The sequence below is a fragment of the Amaranthus tricolor genome, chromosome 11, assembly GCF_026212465.1.
Source record: "Amaranthus tricolor cultivar Red isolate AtriRed21 chromosome 11, ASM2621246v1, whole genome shotgun sequence".
NCBI classification, from domain to species: domain Eukaryota; kingdom Viridiplantae; phylum Streptophyta; class Magnoliopsida; order Caryophyllales; family Amaranthaceae; genus Amaranthus; species Amaranthus tricolor.
The window spans coordinates 20,974,799-20,994,633 of NC_080057.1; the positions used below are offsets into that span (position 1 = coordinate 20,974,799).

The 19,835-nt window shown below is 35.1% G+C and overlaps 1 protein-coding gene across 1 annotated transcript; it reads left to right on the forward strand.

The window, feature by feature from the left end:
* Positions 1-4,437: 4,437 nt before the first annotated feature.
* LOC130827294 (tyrosine-sulfated glycopeptide receptor 1) lies at positions 4,438-8,277 on the forward strand. The gene has a single exon (XM_057692961.1). The coding sequence runs from the start codon at positions 4,807-4,809 to the stop codon at positions 8,008-8,010; it is 3,204 nt and encodes a 1,067-aa protein (XP_057548944.1). The 5' UTR covers positions 4,438-4,806; the 3' UTR covers positions 8,011-8,277.
* Positions 8,278-19,835: the final 11,558 nt, after the last annotated feature.

Genomic DNA, 19,835 nt, shown 5'->3' on the forward strand with positions numbered 1-19,835 from the left:
AAATAAAAATAAAGAGATCGGGATTTATCTTCAACCATAAGGTTGGTAGTAGCCAAAAAAACATTGAAACTAGGGTTTTTTTAGAGAAAAAAAAAAGAGAGAGAGAAGAGAGAAAGTTCATATTCGTTTTTAAGTCATTATAATTTTATTTTTAAATTAGAATCAAACTCACATTTAATTATACAAGGTTGAATAAAAGTTGATTCGGTTTTGTTTTAAATAATTTTATTTTATAATTTCTAATTGGGAAAATAAATAAAGTTGTTCAATTTGTCAGTTGGAATATACTACTCAGTCTCACTAACTCACGAGTCACGACAGCTCGAGTTGCCGGGTCAAATGAGGTTGATCATATTGAAAATTAGCATGGCAACTCAGAAAATGAACTTAAATTCGATCCAGGTGTTTGAAAAATGGTTTTGAGTTTTGACTATTGATTATTGACCATTTTAATTAATTTGTTTGACTAAAGTGTTAACTTTTTTTTATTGGTTTTTAAGTTAGCTGGGATAAACTAGCTGTTAAAGAAGATATTTGATAAAAATTGTATCTTGACTACCAGCTGTTTATTAGAAAAAAATTAGCCAACAAGTAAAAAGCCAATGAAAAAGTCAATCACGCTAGTTTTTTCATTTACAGCTAGCCGAAAAGTCATAATCAAATACGATTTTTTGGGCTTTTTGACCAATCTAAAAGCCAAAAGCCAAAAGTCTACTAAAGTCAATTACCAAACACCCTCGTTATCTTTTAGTACATAACATAATCTTAGCGTACTGTTATCTAATTCAAAGGTTATGGATTCCATTCTCGCTAGCATCTTTTTGTTTGCCTACATGCGCTATATCTATTGAAGTATTCGTTGTGGCACACATTTGCATTGGCTCACAATAGAAAAAGAGAAGAACATATATCACTTTATAGATTTATAGAGTAACATGTAGTACCATACCAATTAACTTTAGCAGTGAATCCGTTTTAGGCTTACTACGAGCGAATTTGTTTTTGGCTTATGAGCGGGTAATGATTTTAAGTAGAAGTAGTCACGGGCTAATTCATGGATTTATTGGTTGAATCATGACTGGATTTGTTTGATCGGTATTGAAAGGAAAATGCAATGGGGTATTATTTATAGGTTCTTTTAGAAGTCTGAATTAGAGTTAATTAATTATTTAACCAAAAATATTTCACCCTAGGTCATGCTTGAATTAAAAGTAATAATTTATAAAAAACACTAAAAGTCAAATGAAGAAAACAAGATTGTTATAGTATAGAAACAAAAGAATATAATTGTTACAAAGAAGGAAAAAGGTTGTAAACTGATGGGAAGTAAGGAATATATGAATAACTCGTCCCTTCATTTTAGGTTTAAATATTCATCCTTGTGGGTTAGGGAGGAAATATTTCTTCTTCTCCCCCAAATATGGATGATAACCTCTCCTTTCTTTCATCTCCTCATAATATTCAATCATCTCTGCTGTATCTTTCCTTTTAAATTTACCACTAATTACTTTTTTTCGTAGTTTGATTTTTATTTATTTCTTAAATATTTATCTTGATACAATCATTTCAATGCTAAGTGTTGGAATATAAATACTTTTAAATGCAAATGATCTTTTATAAAATAAAATAGGATGTCCTTCTTTTGATAATGATTAAAACTATTGCCTCAAAAAAGATTATTTTTAGAATTTCTAAGGGTACAAAATACAATTAAGATCTTTCAAAAGATTATATTACTCACCTCTAAATATAGTGTTTACTTAGTAGATAATTAACATTAAGAAATCAATGGTCAGAAATTAAAATGATTCAATAGTTCATGCTCGAATGATTGGGAGTGCTTAGACGAGCGCTTTCTTTTTTCGAATGAACAAACTTATTCTAAGAGCTACTATATTGTTTTGTTCAAGTTGCTCCAATGAGTACTCATTATGCTTAAATAAGCAACTTGACTTCAAATTAATTAGTTTTCCTTTTGTTATTTATCACAAATCTTTATTTAAGTTAATAGATATTTGTTATGATGATATCAATAAAATTGGATCACAAAAAATATAAGTTATTAAGTCGAATCATTAATATGGATGACTTATTTGGTGTAACAAAGACAATCTAGTAAATAAAACATTCCCACAAAGCGAGAGTTGAGCAAAAGGTTCCACCACATAAGTGTAATGAAAGTAAATTTTACCCTGAAATTTTAAAAAAGACTACTTTCAAGACTTAAACCATCTGAAAATATCAAAATATTTTTTAAAAAAAATATGTAGATTTTTCAATTAAAATTTACTAGTTAAGTAAAAGAAACCTTTTATGTTGTAAAATTTTAGAATTCAAAACAATATGTGTAACTTTATATTTAAACTTTTGTTAAAGAAAAACTTCATAATTTCTTTTTTATGTAACGATCATCGAAGCTACCACCTTGACCTCAACTTTTCATAATATATTGAGATGATTGATACTCACAATTTTATTTGGAATAAAATTTAGGTCACAAGAGATGGAAGATAGGGCATAAAAATAGGATCCTCTAATTTTACAAGCCTTTCAATAAACAATAATTTTTATCCTTTTCATTTTGCACAATTTTTCATTTTAAATTATTGTATTGATTTTGCACAATTTTTATTTTTGACAATATTCTCACTCTCATTCTTTTAATCTCATCTATAAACTTATACTCTCTCCATCTTAACTACTAATTTCTATCCTCTACTTGTTTTTCGTCTTATTCTCTAATTTAATTTTCCTTTCTTCAAATTTCATCCACTATGTACTAGATGCTGAAGTATATAGCATATTTAAGTGCTTCAATCATCAGCTTATGTTACAATATATAGCATATCTTAGGGCCTTAACCATCATCTTAAGTTGATAATTAAGATCCCAAAATATGTTATATACTTTCACTACAACATAATTTACTTTTAGTGGGATATATTCAGCATCACTATTTCAAATTTCTACTAGTATATATATAGAAGATTTAGTGACATTTATTACACCCTTTAGCAGCATAATAAAAAATCACACTAAAATTTTGTGCGACATAGGATCTGGTGTCATCTCTCACAAATGTCACTATAGACTATAGTAACAATTACATATGCCACTAAAGATCAAATAAAGTGTCGCTAAATTACTTTATAGTGGAACTTAAACATAAATCAATAATTATTACACTAAAAATATAAATCAGTAACATTTTCGTAATGCCACAAAATTTAATATCACAAAAAGTTAAATTTGTTATTGTGTCTGTACAAGAGGAGTACTACTAGCAAGAGTCAATATTAGCTATGATTTTGCCCACAAGCTATCAAAAACGTGTGTATGATGCTATTGAAGGTGGGGGAAGAAAAAAAAGAGTGGGGGTCCAAATGGGAAACAAACAAAGATGGTAGACTTCAAAAAGAATATTATTAAGTTGAGCACTCTTGAAAGTTATTGCCCATTTCAATTGCTATTGCAAGTCATTCCAATATACAAAATACAATTATAATATACACTATCACATTTGTTATGATAAGCATCAAGATAATAACTAATAATGCTATTTGATGCCCACTATCCTATATACTAATCAATATTTTAATTTTTTTTAATAATACTAATTATGTATCATTAGTCATGACAATGAGACCTTTCTCTCTCTATCTCTAAAATCTTACATACTTTATAACACTACTAATGTTCCAAACCATCTTTTTAATAACAAAGTCCACTCTCCATAGCCTCCTTCCCGAAAAGTAAACGCTTTCTTCATAGCTCATAATCTCAATCTCCTTTTTTTGGGCTCACTCACAAAAGACTAAAATATAGTATTAATATTAGTCATTTAAATTTATTTATCTTTGGCACAGAGATTAAAAAATTAAGTATAATAAGTTAAAGTACTAAAATTATAAATTCTCATTTAAGACGGTCTAACCATAAGAGAATTTTAAATTGAGCTAAATATTTAATAAATTATTTAAAACATCAACTTTGAATATTAAAACACTTATTTTTTGGATTTCAAGAGGATTATGTAGAAATGTCCATTCAGGTCATTGGGTTAGGTGTTTAAATCTATTTAAAATTAGGTCTTCTGTTCAAGTTGATTTTTACAAAATTATAAATCAATTTTTAAAGTCTGGTCATATCGAATTCGATTATAAAGTCGGGCAAATATTGAATTATCAAAACTATTTTGGGAGCACAATTAATCCAAAGTGAGAACTAAATATTTCAATTAAATTAAAATGGAGGAACAAAAGGATTACTTTCCCGTCCTATTCATTTTGCATTAATTCTATTTTTAAACAACAACCCACATCTTTCTTTTAATCTCACTCTCACTTATGTATTTTAACTTTCATTTTGAATTTTATCCACATTTTATTCTTTCTTCATTTATTATCAATATCTATTTTTTATTAAGACCATAATTTTTCTCTATCCTCCTAATTGACCCGAGACGAAAGGAGTACACATTGAAAAGAAAAAAGAAAAAACATATCCACATCAACATCAATTATTTTATTGTTGTATATTTAAAATAACCCCTTTTTCTTTTCTCTTTCTTTTGAGCAAAGGGTTGAAGATGGGGAGATGAGATGCAATACAAACACAAGAAGTGGAAGCCCACATGACTGGACCAAGCACCTATCTTCATGTCCTCTTCCTTCCTCTCTTCCCCTTCTTCCTCATCAATCATCAACTCAAAATCAACCCAAAAACTGTCCCCTACTCTTACTTGATTGACCTTAATCAAAACAACAAAAAAACATACCAAAATTCTTAATTAAATTCTTTTAAACCATGCTTATTGAACTCCAACCTTCTTTTTCTTATACAAGTTTTCATCTTCTCTTCATCTTACTCTTATATTCCTTCACATTCTCTTACCAACAAGATTGTCATCCTGATGATCAAAAATCCCTTTTAACCTTTTCTGCTTCTCTTACTAACCCACTTAATTGGAGTACTGCTTCGGATTGCTGTTCTTGGGATGGAATTGGGTGTGATATCTCGGGTCGTGTTAATCGTTTGTGGGTCCCCAAAAGAGGATTAACAGGAAACATATCCTCTTCACTTGGGAATCTTACAACCCTTTCTTACCTTAATGTTTCTCATAATTTCCTTTCTGGGGTTCTTCCAAAAGGGCTTTTTTCTTCATTGAATAGTCTTGTGATCATTGATATCAGCTCCAATAAGTTGGATGGTACCTTATATACTGCTTTTTCATTGAATGGTAGTTTCCCTTCTACCATTCAATTTGTAGATATCTCAAACAATCAATTCCATGGCAAGATTGAATCAAATTGGTTTGGAAATGAGCTGAATTTGACCAGTTTTAATGCCAGTATTAATGGGTTTACTGGTCAGATTCCTTCATTCATATGCGCCAATTCTCTTGATTTTTCCACCAACCATTTTTCTGGGGAGATTCCTGTTGGACTTGGAAGATGTTCTAAGCTTCAAGTCTTTCGGGCGGGTTTCAATTTGTTGTCTGGATTACTTCCTGATAATATTTATAACTTGCAATCACTGGTTGAGTTATCAGTGCCTGCAAATAACATAACTGGGACTATTGGAGAAGCCATGCTTAGCCTAACCAATCTCAGGATCATTGAATTATATTCCAACAACTTTTCTGGGGCGATTCCTCAGGATATCGGGAAGCTCTCGAACTTGGAGCAATTGCACCTTCACATAAACCATTTCAGTGGTTTAGTACCTGCATCTTTGATGAATTGCACAAAGCTCGTAAAGCTAATTTTACGAGTTAATTCTCTTCACGGTAACATCTCTACCCTTGATTTCTCGAGACTTGTCAGGCTCGAGATTCTTGACCTTGGTAACAATAAATTTACAGGGAACTTGCCTGAAAGTTTGTTCTCCTGCAAGTCCCTAACTGCAATCAGAGTAGCCACTAATAAGTTGTCAGGACCTGTTTCTCCTAGTGTACTGAAGTTGACATCTCTAACTTTCATTGCTTTATCTAATAATAGCTTTACCAATGTATCGGATGCGATCAAAATTTTCGCACGCTGCAAGAGCCTTACGACACTTATCCTGTCGAAAAACTTTTATAATGAAGTACTGCCAAGTGAAATGAACTTGATAGAATCAGGACATTTCAAAAACCTCCAAGTTCTAGCTTTTGGAGGGTGTCAACTGAATGGGAGAGTACCAGAGTGGCTCATTCATATAAAGAGTTTAGAGGTTCTGGATTTATCATTCAATCGAATCACAGGAACAATTCCGGACTGGTTTGGAACTCTGCCAAACTTTTTCTACTTGGACTTGTCTATGAATCATATAAAAGGAACATATCCGGTGCAAATTAACAAACTACCAGCACTGCTTTCGGAGAAGGTCGCGAATAAGTTGAATCGAAGCTATCTTGAGCTCCCCGTGTTTGTTGCCCCGAACAACGCGAGCCAACAGCAATATAACCAGCTTGCGAACCTGCCACCCGCTATATACCTTAAGGGTAACAGCATCAGTGGTGAGATTCCAGTTGAAATTAGTCAATTACAGAATCTTCATGTGCTGGATCTCAGTGAAAACAAATTCACAGGCAGCATTCCATCAGAATTTTCCAACCTCACGAACCTTGAAATGCTAGACCTCTCGAGGAATCAGTTGACTGGAGAAATTCCAGTATCGTTGCAAAGCCTAAATTTCTTATCGAAGTTCAATGTATCCTTCAACAATCTCAACGGATCGATACCAACAGGTGGTCAGTTTGACACTTTTACAGAATCTAGCTATATGGGGAATCCAAGGCTATGCGGCCGAGTTCTACAGCATCATCCTTGTCAAGATCAATTGGTCCCAGGAACAGCACGTCAGAATCTCCGTGGTAAAGGCATTAACAGGAATCTGTTGTTAGGGATTACCCTTGGTGTCTGCTTCATCTTTTCATGCATTTTAGTAATTCTGGTGTACTGGATAATGTCTAAGAGAAGAATCCTTCCAGGAGGTGACAACGACAAGTTTGAAACAGAAATGACCTCCATATACTCCAGTTCCCGAGAGGTTGGCAAAGATACTAGTCTAGTTATAGTCTTTCCGAGCAACACAACTGAGATCAAAGAGTTGACTATACTTGATGTGCTGAAAGCCACCAACAATTTCAACCAGGAGAACATCATTGGCTGTGGAGGTTTCGGTTTGGTTTACAAGGCAACCTTAAATAATGGGGCTAAGCTTGCTATCAAAAAGCTGTCAGGAGATATGTGTCTAATAGAGCGAGAATTTAAAGCAGAAGTGGAGGCTCTGTCAATGGCTCAACATGAAAATCTCGTCTCATTGCTGGGATATTGCGTGCATGATGGTTTGCGGCTATTAATGTATTCCTATATGGAAAATGGAAGCCTAGACTACTGGCTACATGAAAATCCCGATGGCCCATCCCAACTTGATTGGCCATTACGGCTGAAAATAGCCCTTGGAGCTGGTAGAGGGCTTGCTTACATGCACCAAATCTGTGAACCACACATTGTGCACCGTGATATAAAGTCCAGTAACATTCTCCTTGATGGAAATTTTGAAGCACATGTTGCTGATTTTGGATTATCTAGGCTAATTCTCCCTTATCGAACTCATGTCACCACAGAGCTAGTCGGAACACTGGGATACATTCCTCCGGAATATGGGCAGGCTTGGGTGGCCACATTGAGGGGTGATGTATACAGTTTTGGAGTCGTAATACTTGAACTACTCACAGGAAAAAGGCCAGTAGAGGTATCCAGATCAAAAACCTCTAGAGAAATAGTTGTATGGGTGCAGCAACTCAAAAGAGAAGGAAAACATGAGGAAATCTTTGATCCTGTCCTTAGAGGCAAAGGATATGAACAAGAGATGATGCGGGTACTCGATGTAGCCTGCAAGTGTGTCAATCAGAACCCAGTTGAAAGGCCTATTATTAAGGAAGTTGTTGATCAGCTCAAGAATATACAGTCCTATCTACAGACGCCCAAGTCTGAGCAAGATTGTCCTGCAGAAATGAGGTAGCAGTCCTCAGTGCATCAAAGAATATACAAGAGACGATGCTTTAAGATGTTTTGTAAGATTTTGCTTCGCATGATAAAAATGCATACTGGCTTGTTGTGTCAGGAGCCCAGAAACTCCTTGTACAAACTGCAAAATCTCGTTCTTGTGATTATATATAGTATACAATCAGAAATTGTAAAACACATTGTTCAAATGCAGTAATGCACATTTTGTAGAGAAATAAATGAGAGTTTTGTGAAAATTATGTACAAAAAGGATTACATATCATTAGTTGCTTATATACTTGCAAAAACCTTCAACGTTAGTACTTTGATGAGCTAATCAAATCGAATCATATACTATATACTTGTATATCAGAAAGTATCCAGCGGCATAAGCATGTCGAATGACATCTTTATGTTTGATACAGATCACCAATACCAAAAAGGAAAAACCAAGACACTCCATAGTGATCCTACCATTCTCTTCTCTCACTGTCTGACATAACTTGGTAATATATATTCTAGAAATATTAAATGGTTCAGTAGCCATTGTGTGTAAACTATTTCATAACCTAACAGAGCTCAACCTAACTAGAACATAACGAAATTCAAATTTATACGTTTCAAGCTAATTAATACGTGTCCTCATGTCAAAGTCTTGATAACATGTACTCTAACATGATGAAATGACAAATATCTTTATCCAACTCATGTTAAACTCAAGTTCAGCAAAATAATAACCTTTTAAGAATGAACCTTAACAGTGAGCAAACAAATAAGAATTAGTAGTTCTCTTGGCTTGGAGGGCAGGTGTGGAAAGGATACGAAAGATTTAGACTTACAGGCTAAGATGGTAGAAAATTGAAATGAATAAAGATGAAGAATCCATGTGGAGGACCACTGGAAATGATCTATTGATTCATATAGCCGACCCAATCTTATGGAATTAAGGTTTTGGCAATGTGTTGTGTTGTTGTGAGTTCTCAAGGCCTTGAAGAAAAAGAAATATATCTTTCTGATCTTGTAAACTAATTTATTTATGTAAATTAAAAATGCCATCACAATGGGTGCATAACAGGGAAGATATGCCCTTTTCCCCTAGAAAAGTGTTGAAATACCTCAAGCAGCCTGTTCCCGAAACCTATTCAGTAAGATGCAAACATACTCCTGCTTCGAAATATGGTCTTCAACTTGGTTTCAGAGCATATGAAATTATTACGTTATAAATAGAATTTGTCAATTGTGTACAAAACCAAGGAGATAGAATTTGTCAACTATTGACCACAACCAGAAGTCTTCAAAATTCCCTCAAATATCATGTCATGAAAAGTCCATCAAAATGGATAACTAGCTTAATTTAGAGGCATCAAATGCGAGTCGGAACTAGGAACTTCAAGGTCAAGTATTGGATCCAAAAGATTCCATGAAGAGTAGGACTTAAAAACAAAGTTGTTGAAATGCAGGTTAGAGAGGGGCAGTTAGCAATGGACTTGAGATTAAGGATAGACATCATCATCATCATATCCAATATATTCCACCCATAAAACTCATAATCAAGGGAAGGAAAACAGCAGACCATACCCCTACCAAAGGAGTTAGGGGAAAGAGAGACCCTCGGCTCAAGAAAGACAGAATTTAACAAAAGTTCCATGGTAAACCCAGAAAAAAATTGTTCTCCAGTTATTAGAATCTCAAAACTAGTTCACAAATCAATCACACAAAGTTTTCAGAATTTAACCTAACAATTCCTGAAAAAAGCTAATCATAAGCATAAATATTCCTAAAATGCAGCCCTAAATTACAGAACAAGTTGAATTTCAATAACAACCATGTTACCTCACACACAACACTTAATCAAATCAACATAATTTTCATAATGTCTTATAAATTTTCAAGATAATCCAGAATACTGCACATGATATCAAAACTAGTATAAAGTAAACCGAAAATATATTAAAATATAGTTGTTCCAATAGAATTGAAAGCTAAAAGAGTCAATCGAACAACAGACAACAATGTAGTTTGTAAATTTCGTATTGTTAACCATATTAAGAGAATTGAAGTGCAATAATCGGGAATTTGAGAGAGACAGAACAAATTACATACCTGTCATTCACAGGAAAGAGCGCGAGTATCAACCGCTTCAAGGAAGATAGTTTATGTCAGCAGACAGCAGCAATTTTAATTCCTCTACGTCTTTCATCATGAGTTTTCCAAGTCCCAACAATTCAATCACTTTCTTTCCTTTTTGAAACAGATTCAATGATCCAAAATTTATTCACGTCATACCAAACCAAACCCGATTTACACAAATAAACACCGAATTTATTGTACACCTTCTCTCACTTTTTAAAAGTTTGTTTTCCTATTAGTTGTTCTAACATATTTTTAATGGAGTTGTTTGGCAAATTATTGTTGTGAGGTTGTTGATTTGTTTGACAATTAAAAAATTTGGCCGATAAGTTATTGTTAACGAGATGCTTGATTAAAAAATATTTAATGGTTATTGATTGTTTATAAAATAATTACAACTATAAGATTTGGCCGATTTACCTAAGTAATTTTATGAATTGATTTAACCAATTGATTTTAAATACATTGATAAGAGCAGCTTATTCAAACTTTGCTTATAACAACAACAACAACAACAATAATAATAAGAAGAAGCTATTTCAATTTGCAAATTTAAAAAACATTAAATTTAACATTTTTATTAGGAAAAGTTACTTAATGTTGTGAATGGGCTATGACAATGGTGAAGAAACAAACAACAAACTAATGCAAAGAATAACCACAAAAACAGAATATAACAATGGAAGAAGCAAAACACACAATATATGAGATATCTAAGGATATCTCTCCCTCAAACAAAGTATTTTATCATTAATATAATCAATAATATATTAATGATTCACCTTATAAGCTTCAAGAACAACCTTTCAAAGCAAAGATTGAACTTTTAATGTCAATCTCCCTCAAATACCCTAATACAAGTGGAGAAAACTCTTTTGGCTAAAACCCTAATTAACTATTAGTATTAGGCTCTCACATAAATCCTAATGAATTCCTAAGACCCCTTATATAGTCCTAAGACATGTTTGGGAGCCTTAAGACCAATGGCTTAAAAGCCTACAAAAAATCGGACATAAAATAGAAAGGCTTCTGTTTCACCCGCTAGAAACTGCTCGACCGAGCACATCACGCTCAACCAGTCGAGCCTCACTTTTAGTGTCTTCTGTATTGTAGCTGCTGCTTGGCTCGATCGAGCCATGGTGCTAGACCTGTCGAGCTACCTTCACATGCTCCCAATCTTTGTGCCTTCCCATCATTGAGATACTCTAAACCACCCTCATCAATCACTTTATTGATTGACCCAAAGCATATGCCCTCATACTTTCTTGCACTCACAACTTCATTCTCAAACGTGCAAGCCAAGGGATAGATAAGATTTGGAGCTTGACTCAACACTTAGAATAATCCAACTTTTTCATAATTTTCTTATAATAATCTCATATATTGATTAACCAAGAATAATCCCAACTTTATAAGGTATTTGCCTCGAGCAAACTCGGGTAATTGGATGACCTGCTATAGCAAGTTTTATTTAAAAAAAAAGAGAAATTAAAATAAAATATCGAGAAAAAATTAAAAAATGTCATAAGTTTTTTAGAATCTTTTATGTAAATTTTCAAAACTAATCTCTAATTTTATATTAATTTTTACTTTACGTTTTTGGTAAAATTCGATTACCCGAGTTTACTTTAGAAAAGTACCCTATAAAATTGGGATTATTCATAGTTAATCAATAGGTAAAATTATTTAAGAAAAATCATTAAAAAATTAAATTATTCAAGATAATTTTTTATTTTTATTAAAGTAAAACAACCCAAAAACAATCCTAAAGTCCTACAAGAAGAAACACCCCTAATTTTCATGCATTGCTCCATTTCTTCTCCATGATGAGATTCTTTCTATAAAACCCTCTTATTCTCTTGTTCTCCATGTGCATGTGCTTTGATCTCTAACTCAAGGAGAGATTGGGTATTTGGTTTTGTTGAGTGTAGAGCCAATTTCCATGAGGTTAGTTATGGGTTCGATCACTTGACCATGCATGCTCTATCTTGCACTCTTTAGAGTGAAGATGAGAGTATTATGAATTATGGACACATATGCTTTGGGTCACTTGATCAAGTGATGAATGATGATGAGTTGGAGTGCCTTAGTAAAGGCAAGACACGAAGAATGGGAGGACATCAAGGCTGCTCGACCTATTGAGCAAGAGGGGCACGAACGAGCTAGCATGCAGCAGTAGGACAGTAGCCTCTAGTTCATTGCTCGACAGGTTGAGCGGCAGTCAGCGGGAAATCAAAATGCATTACTGTTTTATCTACAATTCTTCATGGGCTTGTGTTGGTTTGTCCTAAGGCCTCCTAATATGTCAAGGCACTATATAAAGGGTCTTAAGAGTTTATTAGGGTTTATGTGAGAGCTTAATACTAAGAAATAACTAGAGAGGTTTCTCCACTTGTATTAGGGTTTATGTGAGAGCTTATATTCTTAAACTTGTAAGGTGAATCATTAATGTATTTTTGCTTATATAAATGATAAATACTTATTTTGAGGGGAGGTATCATTCATTTATATTGTGTGTTGTCGTCCATTTTTGTTGGTACTCTGTTTTTAATGTTTGTCTTTGCACTTGCTTTTGTTATTGTTTCCTCACTATTGCCATAGCCCATTCACAACAGGGTTATTTGTTGATATTGCAAGCTCTGAAATTACTTAACAATAGCAGAATTCCTCCTACAGTACCGGCAATGAGGGCTTTACCAACCCAACGTCCGAAAACTGAAGAAATTACAGATTACAGCAATCTTCCTTGCCCTGTTCGGTATGAACAAATTCGTCGAGAATCTATAGGTTTCTTTACTTTTCTCATAATTTTTAACTTTTAATTAATGTGTTACCTTTTTTCTTATTTTTTTGTATGTATTGCACAAGAAGTACTGGGTTTTTATTATTGATGCTCACTGTTTTCCGGCTTTTCACTGTTTTTCGTATGAAATGGATTTTTTCTTTATGGGTTTTAAGGTGAAAGTTTGAATGTTGTGTGAACTGAACGGCTGTGCTGATAACGGGGTTGTTTTATCAAGAACAACTTGGTGAATGGCAATCTTGAACGAAGAATGGTGGTTGAGCTTTTCGTTAACTTGAATACCAGTGAAAAATGATGGGGATAGAATGATAATCTGGTTTCACCCATGGCTACTATCTGCCATATGATTTATGAATTCCTTATATCATGAAAGTATATATAATCTGGTTGAAGCGAAAAGACATGATGTATACCATAACAACTACACATTTTGAAGCACGGTGGAGAAAAGATCACGGCTGCCCATGAAACCTTTTCAATGGTAGCCTAAGTTTTTGCATTTCATAAATGGTATCCCTAAGTGAAAACGATCTCCAAATACGTTACGATGCTAAGAACAAACAACAACGAACAAAACAAAGTTTGACGATGTAACTAAAAAGGACACAAAGATTTAAGGAGGTTCACCCAATGATGGCTACGTCCTCCGTGGTGTGTAGTTTATGTTTATATTATATCAAAAGAATATGAACAACACTTCAATATGAAGAATTACAATTGAGATAGAGATGACAAACAAGAAAGGCTATGTGTTTGGCTTAGGGGTTGTGTTTGATGTGTGAGTATGAGAGCCCTATTTATAGTACTAGATACATGAAGGTGAATGGCTCACATAAATACATAGTTAATATTGAATAATGAATACTATGAAATAACTCTAGGAACTTGGAAGGTCAAAAAACAGCATCCCACGCATATCAGAGAGACTGCTCGACTGAACAGAGAGCTCGCTCGGGTCGAGCGGCTCGGTCGAGCGAGAAGCAGGCACCTTCTGGATACATTTTGTCTGACTGCTCGACCAAACAAAGAGACTTGCTCGGTCGAGCGGAGAGCTCGCTCAGTCGAGCGGACAGGTCGAGCGACCATACAGATCCTACTGTCAGAATTCTGATCGTGCTTTCATTAACCAAGACCCTTCTTCTTCTTCATTAATCATCATTAACACACATAATTCACCATGAATACTCCACACATAATTACACCCATTTAGTTACCACCATCCAAGAGTCACACTCATGAATTCACCCCATTTATGTGCACTCAAGTCACACATTAGTATACTACCACATTAGTATACTACCATTCACAACAATCTCCACCTTGACTTGAGTTCACCCAAGTTACAACATTCATCAATTCACTTCATAATAAAAACATACACACCTCAAAATGCCCCAAGAGGGCATTACTTCAAGCAAGGAGCTAAACCTACCAAGTCAACACATAATTCGAACTTGGTAGTAGGTAATGACTTTGTCATCATGTCGGCCGGATTTTCCGTAGTGTCAATCTTTTTCAATAACACCCTTTTGTGCTCAACTTCATCCCGGATGAAATTATACTTAATATCAATGTGCTTGGATCTTCTATGAAATGTATTTTGATTTCTAGCCAAATGAATTGCACTTTGACTATCACAATGCACACTTACCTCACACATTTTATTGCACATCTCACCAACAAGACCTTTAAGCCACTTTGCCTCTTTGAATGACTCGGCCACGGCTATGTACTCCGCTTCGGTTGTAGAGAGAGCAACCACATCTTGCAACGATAATTGCCAACTAATCGCCGAACCACCCAAAGTGAACACGAACCCACTTGTGGACTTTCTATTATCTAGATCACCACCATAATCCGAGTCACAAAACCCGGTTAGCTCGCTTGCATTTTTCCCATACATGAGACAAACATTTGAAGTATCTTTCAAATACCTCAATAACCACTTTAGCGCCTCCCAATGTCCCTTCCTCGGATTAGACATATATCTACTCACCAAACTCACCGCATGAGCAATGTCGGGTCTAGAACATACCATAGCATACATAACGCTACCAACGGCACTAGTGTATGAAATTCTTACCATTTGCTCTTCATCCGCCTTTGTTTGTGGACACAAATTCTTGGATAATTTGAAATGAGAAGCAAGAGGAGTAGACACACCTTTAGCATCATCCATAGAGAAACGTCGCACAACTTTCTCAATGTACTTCCTTTGACTAAGGTATAAGACACCCTTAGCCCGATCTCTCAAAATCTCCATCCCAAGAATCTTCTTGGCTTCACCAAGATCTTTCATATCAAATTCACTTGAAAGCAACTCTTTCAAGTTCTCCACCTTAAACAAAGAACTACATGCTACTAGCATGTCATCAACATATAAGAGCAAATATAATAAAGAACCATCTTCAAACTTCTTAAAATAGACACAATTATCATAAGAACTTCTAATAAAATCATGTGAAATCATAAAGGAATCAAACCTTTTATACCATTGCCTTGGAGATTGCTTCAACCCATACAATGACCTCTTCAATCTACACACATGATTTTCCTTACCGGCTACCTCAAAACCTTCTGGTTGCTTCATAAATATTTCTTCTTCAAGCTCACCGTGAAGAAAAGCCGTCTTTACATCCAATTGATGTAATTCCAAATCCTCCATCGCCACCAAAGCAAGCAATGCCCTTATAGAAGAGTGTTTCACCACCGGTGAGAAAACCTGATGAAAATCAACACCCTCAATTTGAGAGTATCCCTTTGTAACTACCCTTGCTTTGTAGATGGGAGGAATATCACTTGAAGGACCCTCCTTCCTCTTGAATATCCACTTGCACCCCACAATCTTCTTTTTCTTTGGCGCAACAACGATATCCCAAGTTCCATTCTTTGCAAGAGACTCCATCTCTTACTTCATAGCAATCAACCACTTGCTTGAGTCATTTGAGGCCATAGCCTCCTTGTACGTACTTGGTTCATTTAACCCTTCGACTTCGCTAGCAATGTTGAGAGCATAAACAACATAATCACACTCTTCAATATACCTCCTTGGAGCCACGATCTTCCTTCTTTGCCTAGTTGTGGACAAAGGAGGAGACCTTTGTTGAACATTATCATCTTTCTCATCATCAATATTGGAAGATTCAACCTCCACTTGTGCATCTTTATTTACATCATTATCAAAAGGTTTTTCAACATTAGATACAAGCATACTATTTTCATCAAAAACAACATCTCTAGAAACAATTATTTTCTTTGAATCATTACACCATACCCTATACCCCTTCACACCCACTCCATATCCACAAAAATGCCTTTTCTAGCCCTAGGTTCTAACTTACCATCATTTACATGAATATAAGCTGGACAACCAAAGATCCTAAGACTAGAATAGTTTACCGGAGTGTTGTACCACACCTCTTGTGGCGATTTGAACTTCAAGGTGGTATTAGGTGAATGGTTGATCAAGTAACATGCCGTAGCCACCGCTTCGTCCCAAAATTGCTTCCCCAAATTAGCTTGTTTTAGCATGCATCAGCCCTTTCTAACAATGTTTTATTCATCCTCTCCGCTACACCATTTTGTTGAGGACATCCTGCACAAGTTCTATGTCTAACAATACCTTCATTAGAACAATATTTGAGAAATTTACTATCAACAAATTCAAGACCATTGTCGGTTCTTAAGGTCTTGATACTCCTATCGGTTTTCTTTTCAATCATCTTCTTCCATTCCAAGAAGACATCAAAAACTTCATTTTTATGTTTTATAAAATAACACCAAACTTTCCTAGAGAAATCATCAATAAAGGTCAACATGTAGCTACAACCACTAAGGGAGGGCATTCGAGAAGGCCCCCACAAATCGGAATGGACATAATCTAAAATTCCCTTAGTGTTGTGAATGGCGGGTTTAAAACTAACTCTCTTGTGTTTCCCATAAACACAATGTTCACAAAAACTAAGGTTCCCAAATTTCTTCCCATCAAATAAACCTTGTTTAGAGAGTTCAAACATATCTCTTTCGCCCATGTGACCAAGCTTCAAGTGCCAAAGTTTGGTGTCATGATCGGACATTGTGCTTGTGGATACATTTGCCGAGCCAAGAATGGTTGAACCTTGAAGAGCATACAAACTCCCATTCAACTTCCCCTTCATCACCACTAGTGAGCCCTTGGCAACCTTCATAACTCCACCTTCACAAGTAATTTTACACCCGATCTTATCAAGAGTACCCAAAGATAAAAGATTCTTTTTCAACCCCGGGACATACCTTACATCGGTTAAGGTCCTCACAATCCCATCAAACATTTTTACTCTAATGCTCCCAATCCCAACAACCTTACAAGTAGTGTTGTTTCCCATGGTAACATTTCCCCCATCAACACTTTCAAAAGTATGGAAGAAAGTTTTGTTGGGAGTCATGTGGAATGTGCACCCCGAATCAAGAATCCACTCATCATTATCTTTGTACCCATGTGTGGCAACTAAAACATCACCATCATCACTATCATTCACATAACTAGCATTAGCATTGCTAGTTCCTTCCTTAGCCTCTTCCTCATTTTTCTTTTTAAGCTTCCAACAATCCTTCTTGATGTGGCCCTTAAGCTTGCAATAGTTACAAGTTTTATTTTTATTTGGCCTAATGGACTTGGACCTCCCTTTACCCTTGTTTCCACTCCCACTAGTGGAACCTTTCTCTTGTGACCTCCCCCTTACAAACAAACCGTCACTAGCATTGCTTGGTGACTTTTGTGACAACTGTGTATCAATAAGGTCCCTTTGTGTTAAGGCACTCTTCACATCATCACTACTCAAATTATCTCTACCATAGAGTAGAGTTTCTCTAAAATTTTTATAAGAAGGGGGTAGAGAACATAAAAGATAAATTGCCAAGTCTTCATCATCAAGATTGACATCAATGTTTTGCAAATCCATAACAATGGAATAAAACTCATCTAAGTGAGGTTTCAAAGGCTTACCTTCCTCCAAGCGTAAATCGTAGAGTTTACTTTTCAAAAGTAGCCTATTGGTAACACTCTTGGCCATGTAGAGTGATTCCAACTTCTCCCATATACTCTTTGTTGTTGTTTCTTTAACAACCTCTCTTAGAACTTCATTGGAAAGGCATAATTGGATTGCCGATAATGCCTTAGTGTCTATCTCTTCCCATCTCGATGCGGACATTCCTTCCGGCATCTTATCTACACCATCTATGGCCTTATGCACACCATTTTGAATCAAAATGGCTCTCATTTTGACTTGCCATAAGCCAAAGTTTACATTCCTATCAAACTTCTCAATGTTGAACTTCATTGTAGTCATGATTTTCAAATAACAACTTCTAAAACACCGTAAAAACAACTTGGCTCTGATACCAATTGAAAACGATCTCCAAATACGTTACGATGCTAAGAACAAACAACAACGAACAAAACAAAGTTTGACAATGTAACTAAAAAGGACACAAAGATTTAAGGAGGTTCACCCAATGATGGCTACGTCCTCCGTGGTGTGTAGTTTATGTTTATATTATATCAAAAGAATACAAACAACACTTCAATATGAAGAATTACAATTGAGATAGAGATGACAAACAAGAAAGGCTATGTGTTTGGCTTAGGGGTTGTGTTTGATGTGTTTGATGTGTGAGTATGAGAGCCCTATTTATAGTACTAGATACATGAAGGTGAATGGCTCACATAAATACATAGTTAATATTGAATAATGAATACTATGAAATAACTCTAGGAACTTGGAAGATCAAAAAACAGCATCCCACGCATATCAGAGAGACTGCTCGACTGAACAGAGAGCTCGCTCGGGTCGAGCGGCTCGGTCGAGCGAGAAGCAGGCACCTTCTGGATACATTTTGTCTGACTGCTCGACCAAACAAAGAGACTTGCTCGGTCGAGCGGAGCTCGCTCGGTCGAGCGGACAGGTCGAGCGACCATACAGATCCTACTGTCAGATTTCTGATCGTGCTTTCATTAACCAAGACCCTTCTTCTTCTTCATTAATCATCATTAACACACATAATTCACCATGAATACTCCACACATAATTACACCCATTTAGTTACCACCATCCAAGAGTCACACTCATGAATTCACCCCATTTATGTGCACTCAAGTCACACATTAGTATACTACCACATTAGTATACTACCATTCACAACACTAAGTTTTTTCGATTATTAATGGTATCCTCGTTTTATTGAGCGTTTTACAATTGTAATTTTTTCTAATTTTTTCCGTCCAAAATCGTCCAAAACTGTTAACTTTTTCTTTTTCTTTTATTTTTCAATTTAAACATTAAAAAAATAAAAGAAAAAGAAAAAAGTTAACGATTTTAAACGGAAAAAAATTAGAAAAGGTTACGGTTATAAAACGCTCAATAACACGAGGGTACTATTAATAATCGAAAAAACTTTGGGGGTACCATTGATAAAGTGCAAAAACTTAGGGGTACCATTGATAATTTCCCTATTAACTATGGTGATACGTAGTATGAGTTTCATCAAACCAAGATTGAGGTGAAGAAAGGTGAAGAGGGCAAAACCAAATACTTCATCTCGTTCAAATTAGTTTTTACACTATCCAGTGCATTTTTTTGACTCTTAATATCTTAAGGTATGCATAATTAAAAATATCAAAAAGTTAATATCATGAAAGTATGCGTAATACGCATAATCAAACCAAGAGTGAGGCGAAGAAAGGTGAAGAGGGCAACAACCAAATATTCCATCTCCTTCAAATTATTTGCTACACTTGTTTTTACACTGTGCATTGTACCAATGAAACATAATTCGCTTGTTAGTTAGCCTATTGAATTCGCGTTTCACTCAAAATGGCTCAAAAATAGCCTAAAACCGACTAGAATTCGCTTTTTTTGACTCGCAATTCA

Excerpts from the sequence above, each read along its gene's own strand:
- LOC130827294 (XM_057692961.1), top strand. The coding sequence starts at position 4,807 with ATGCTTATTGAACTCCAACCTTCTTTTTCTTATACAAGTTTTCATCTT.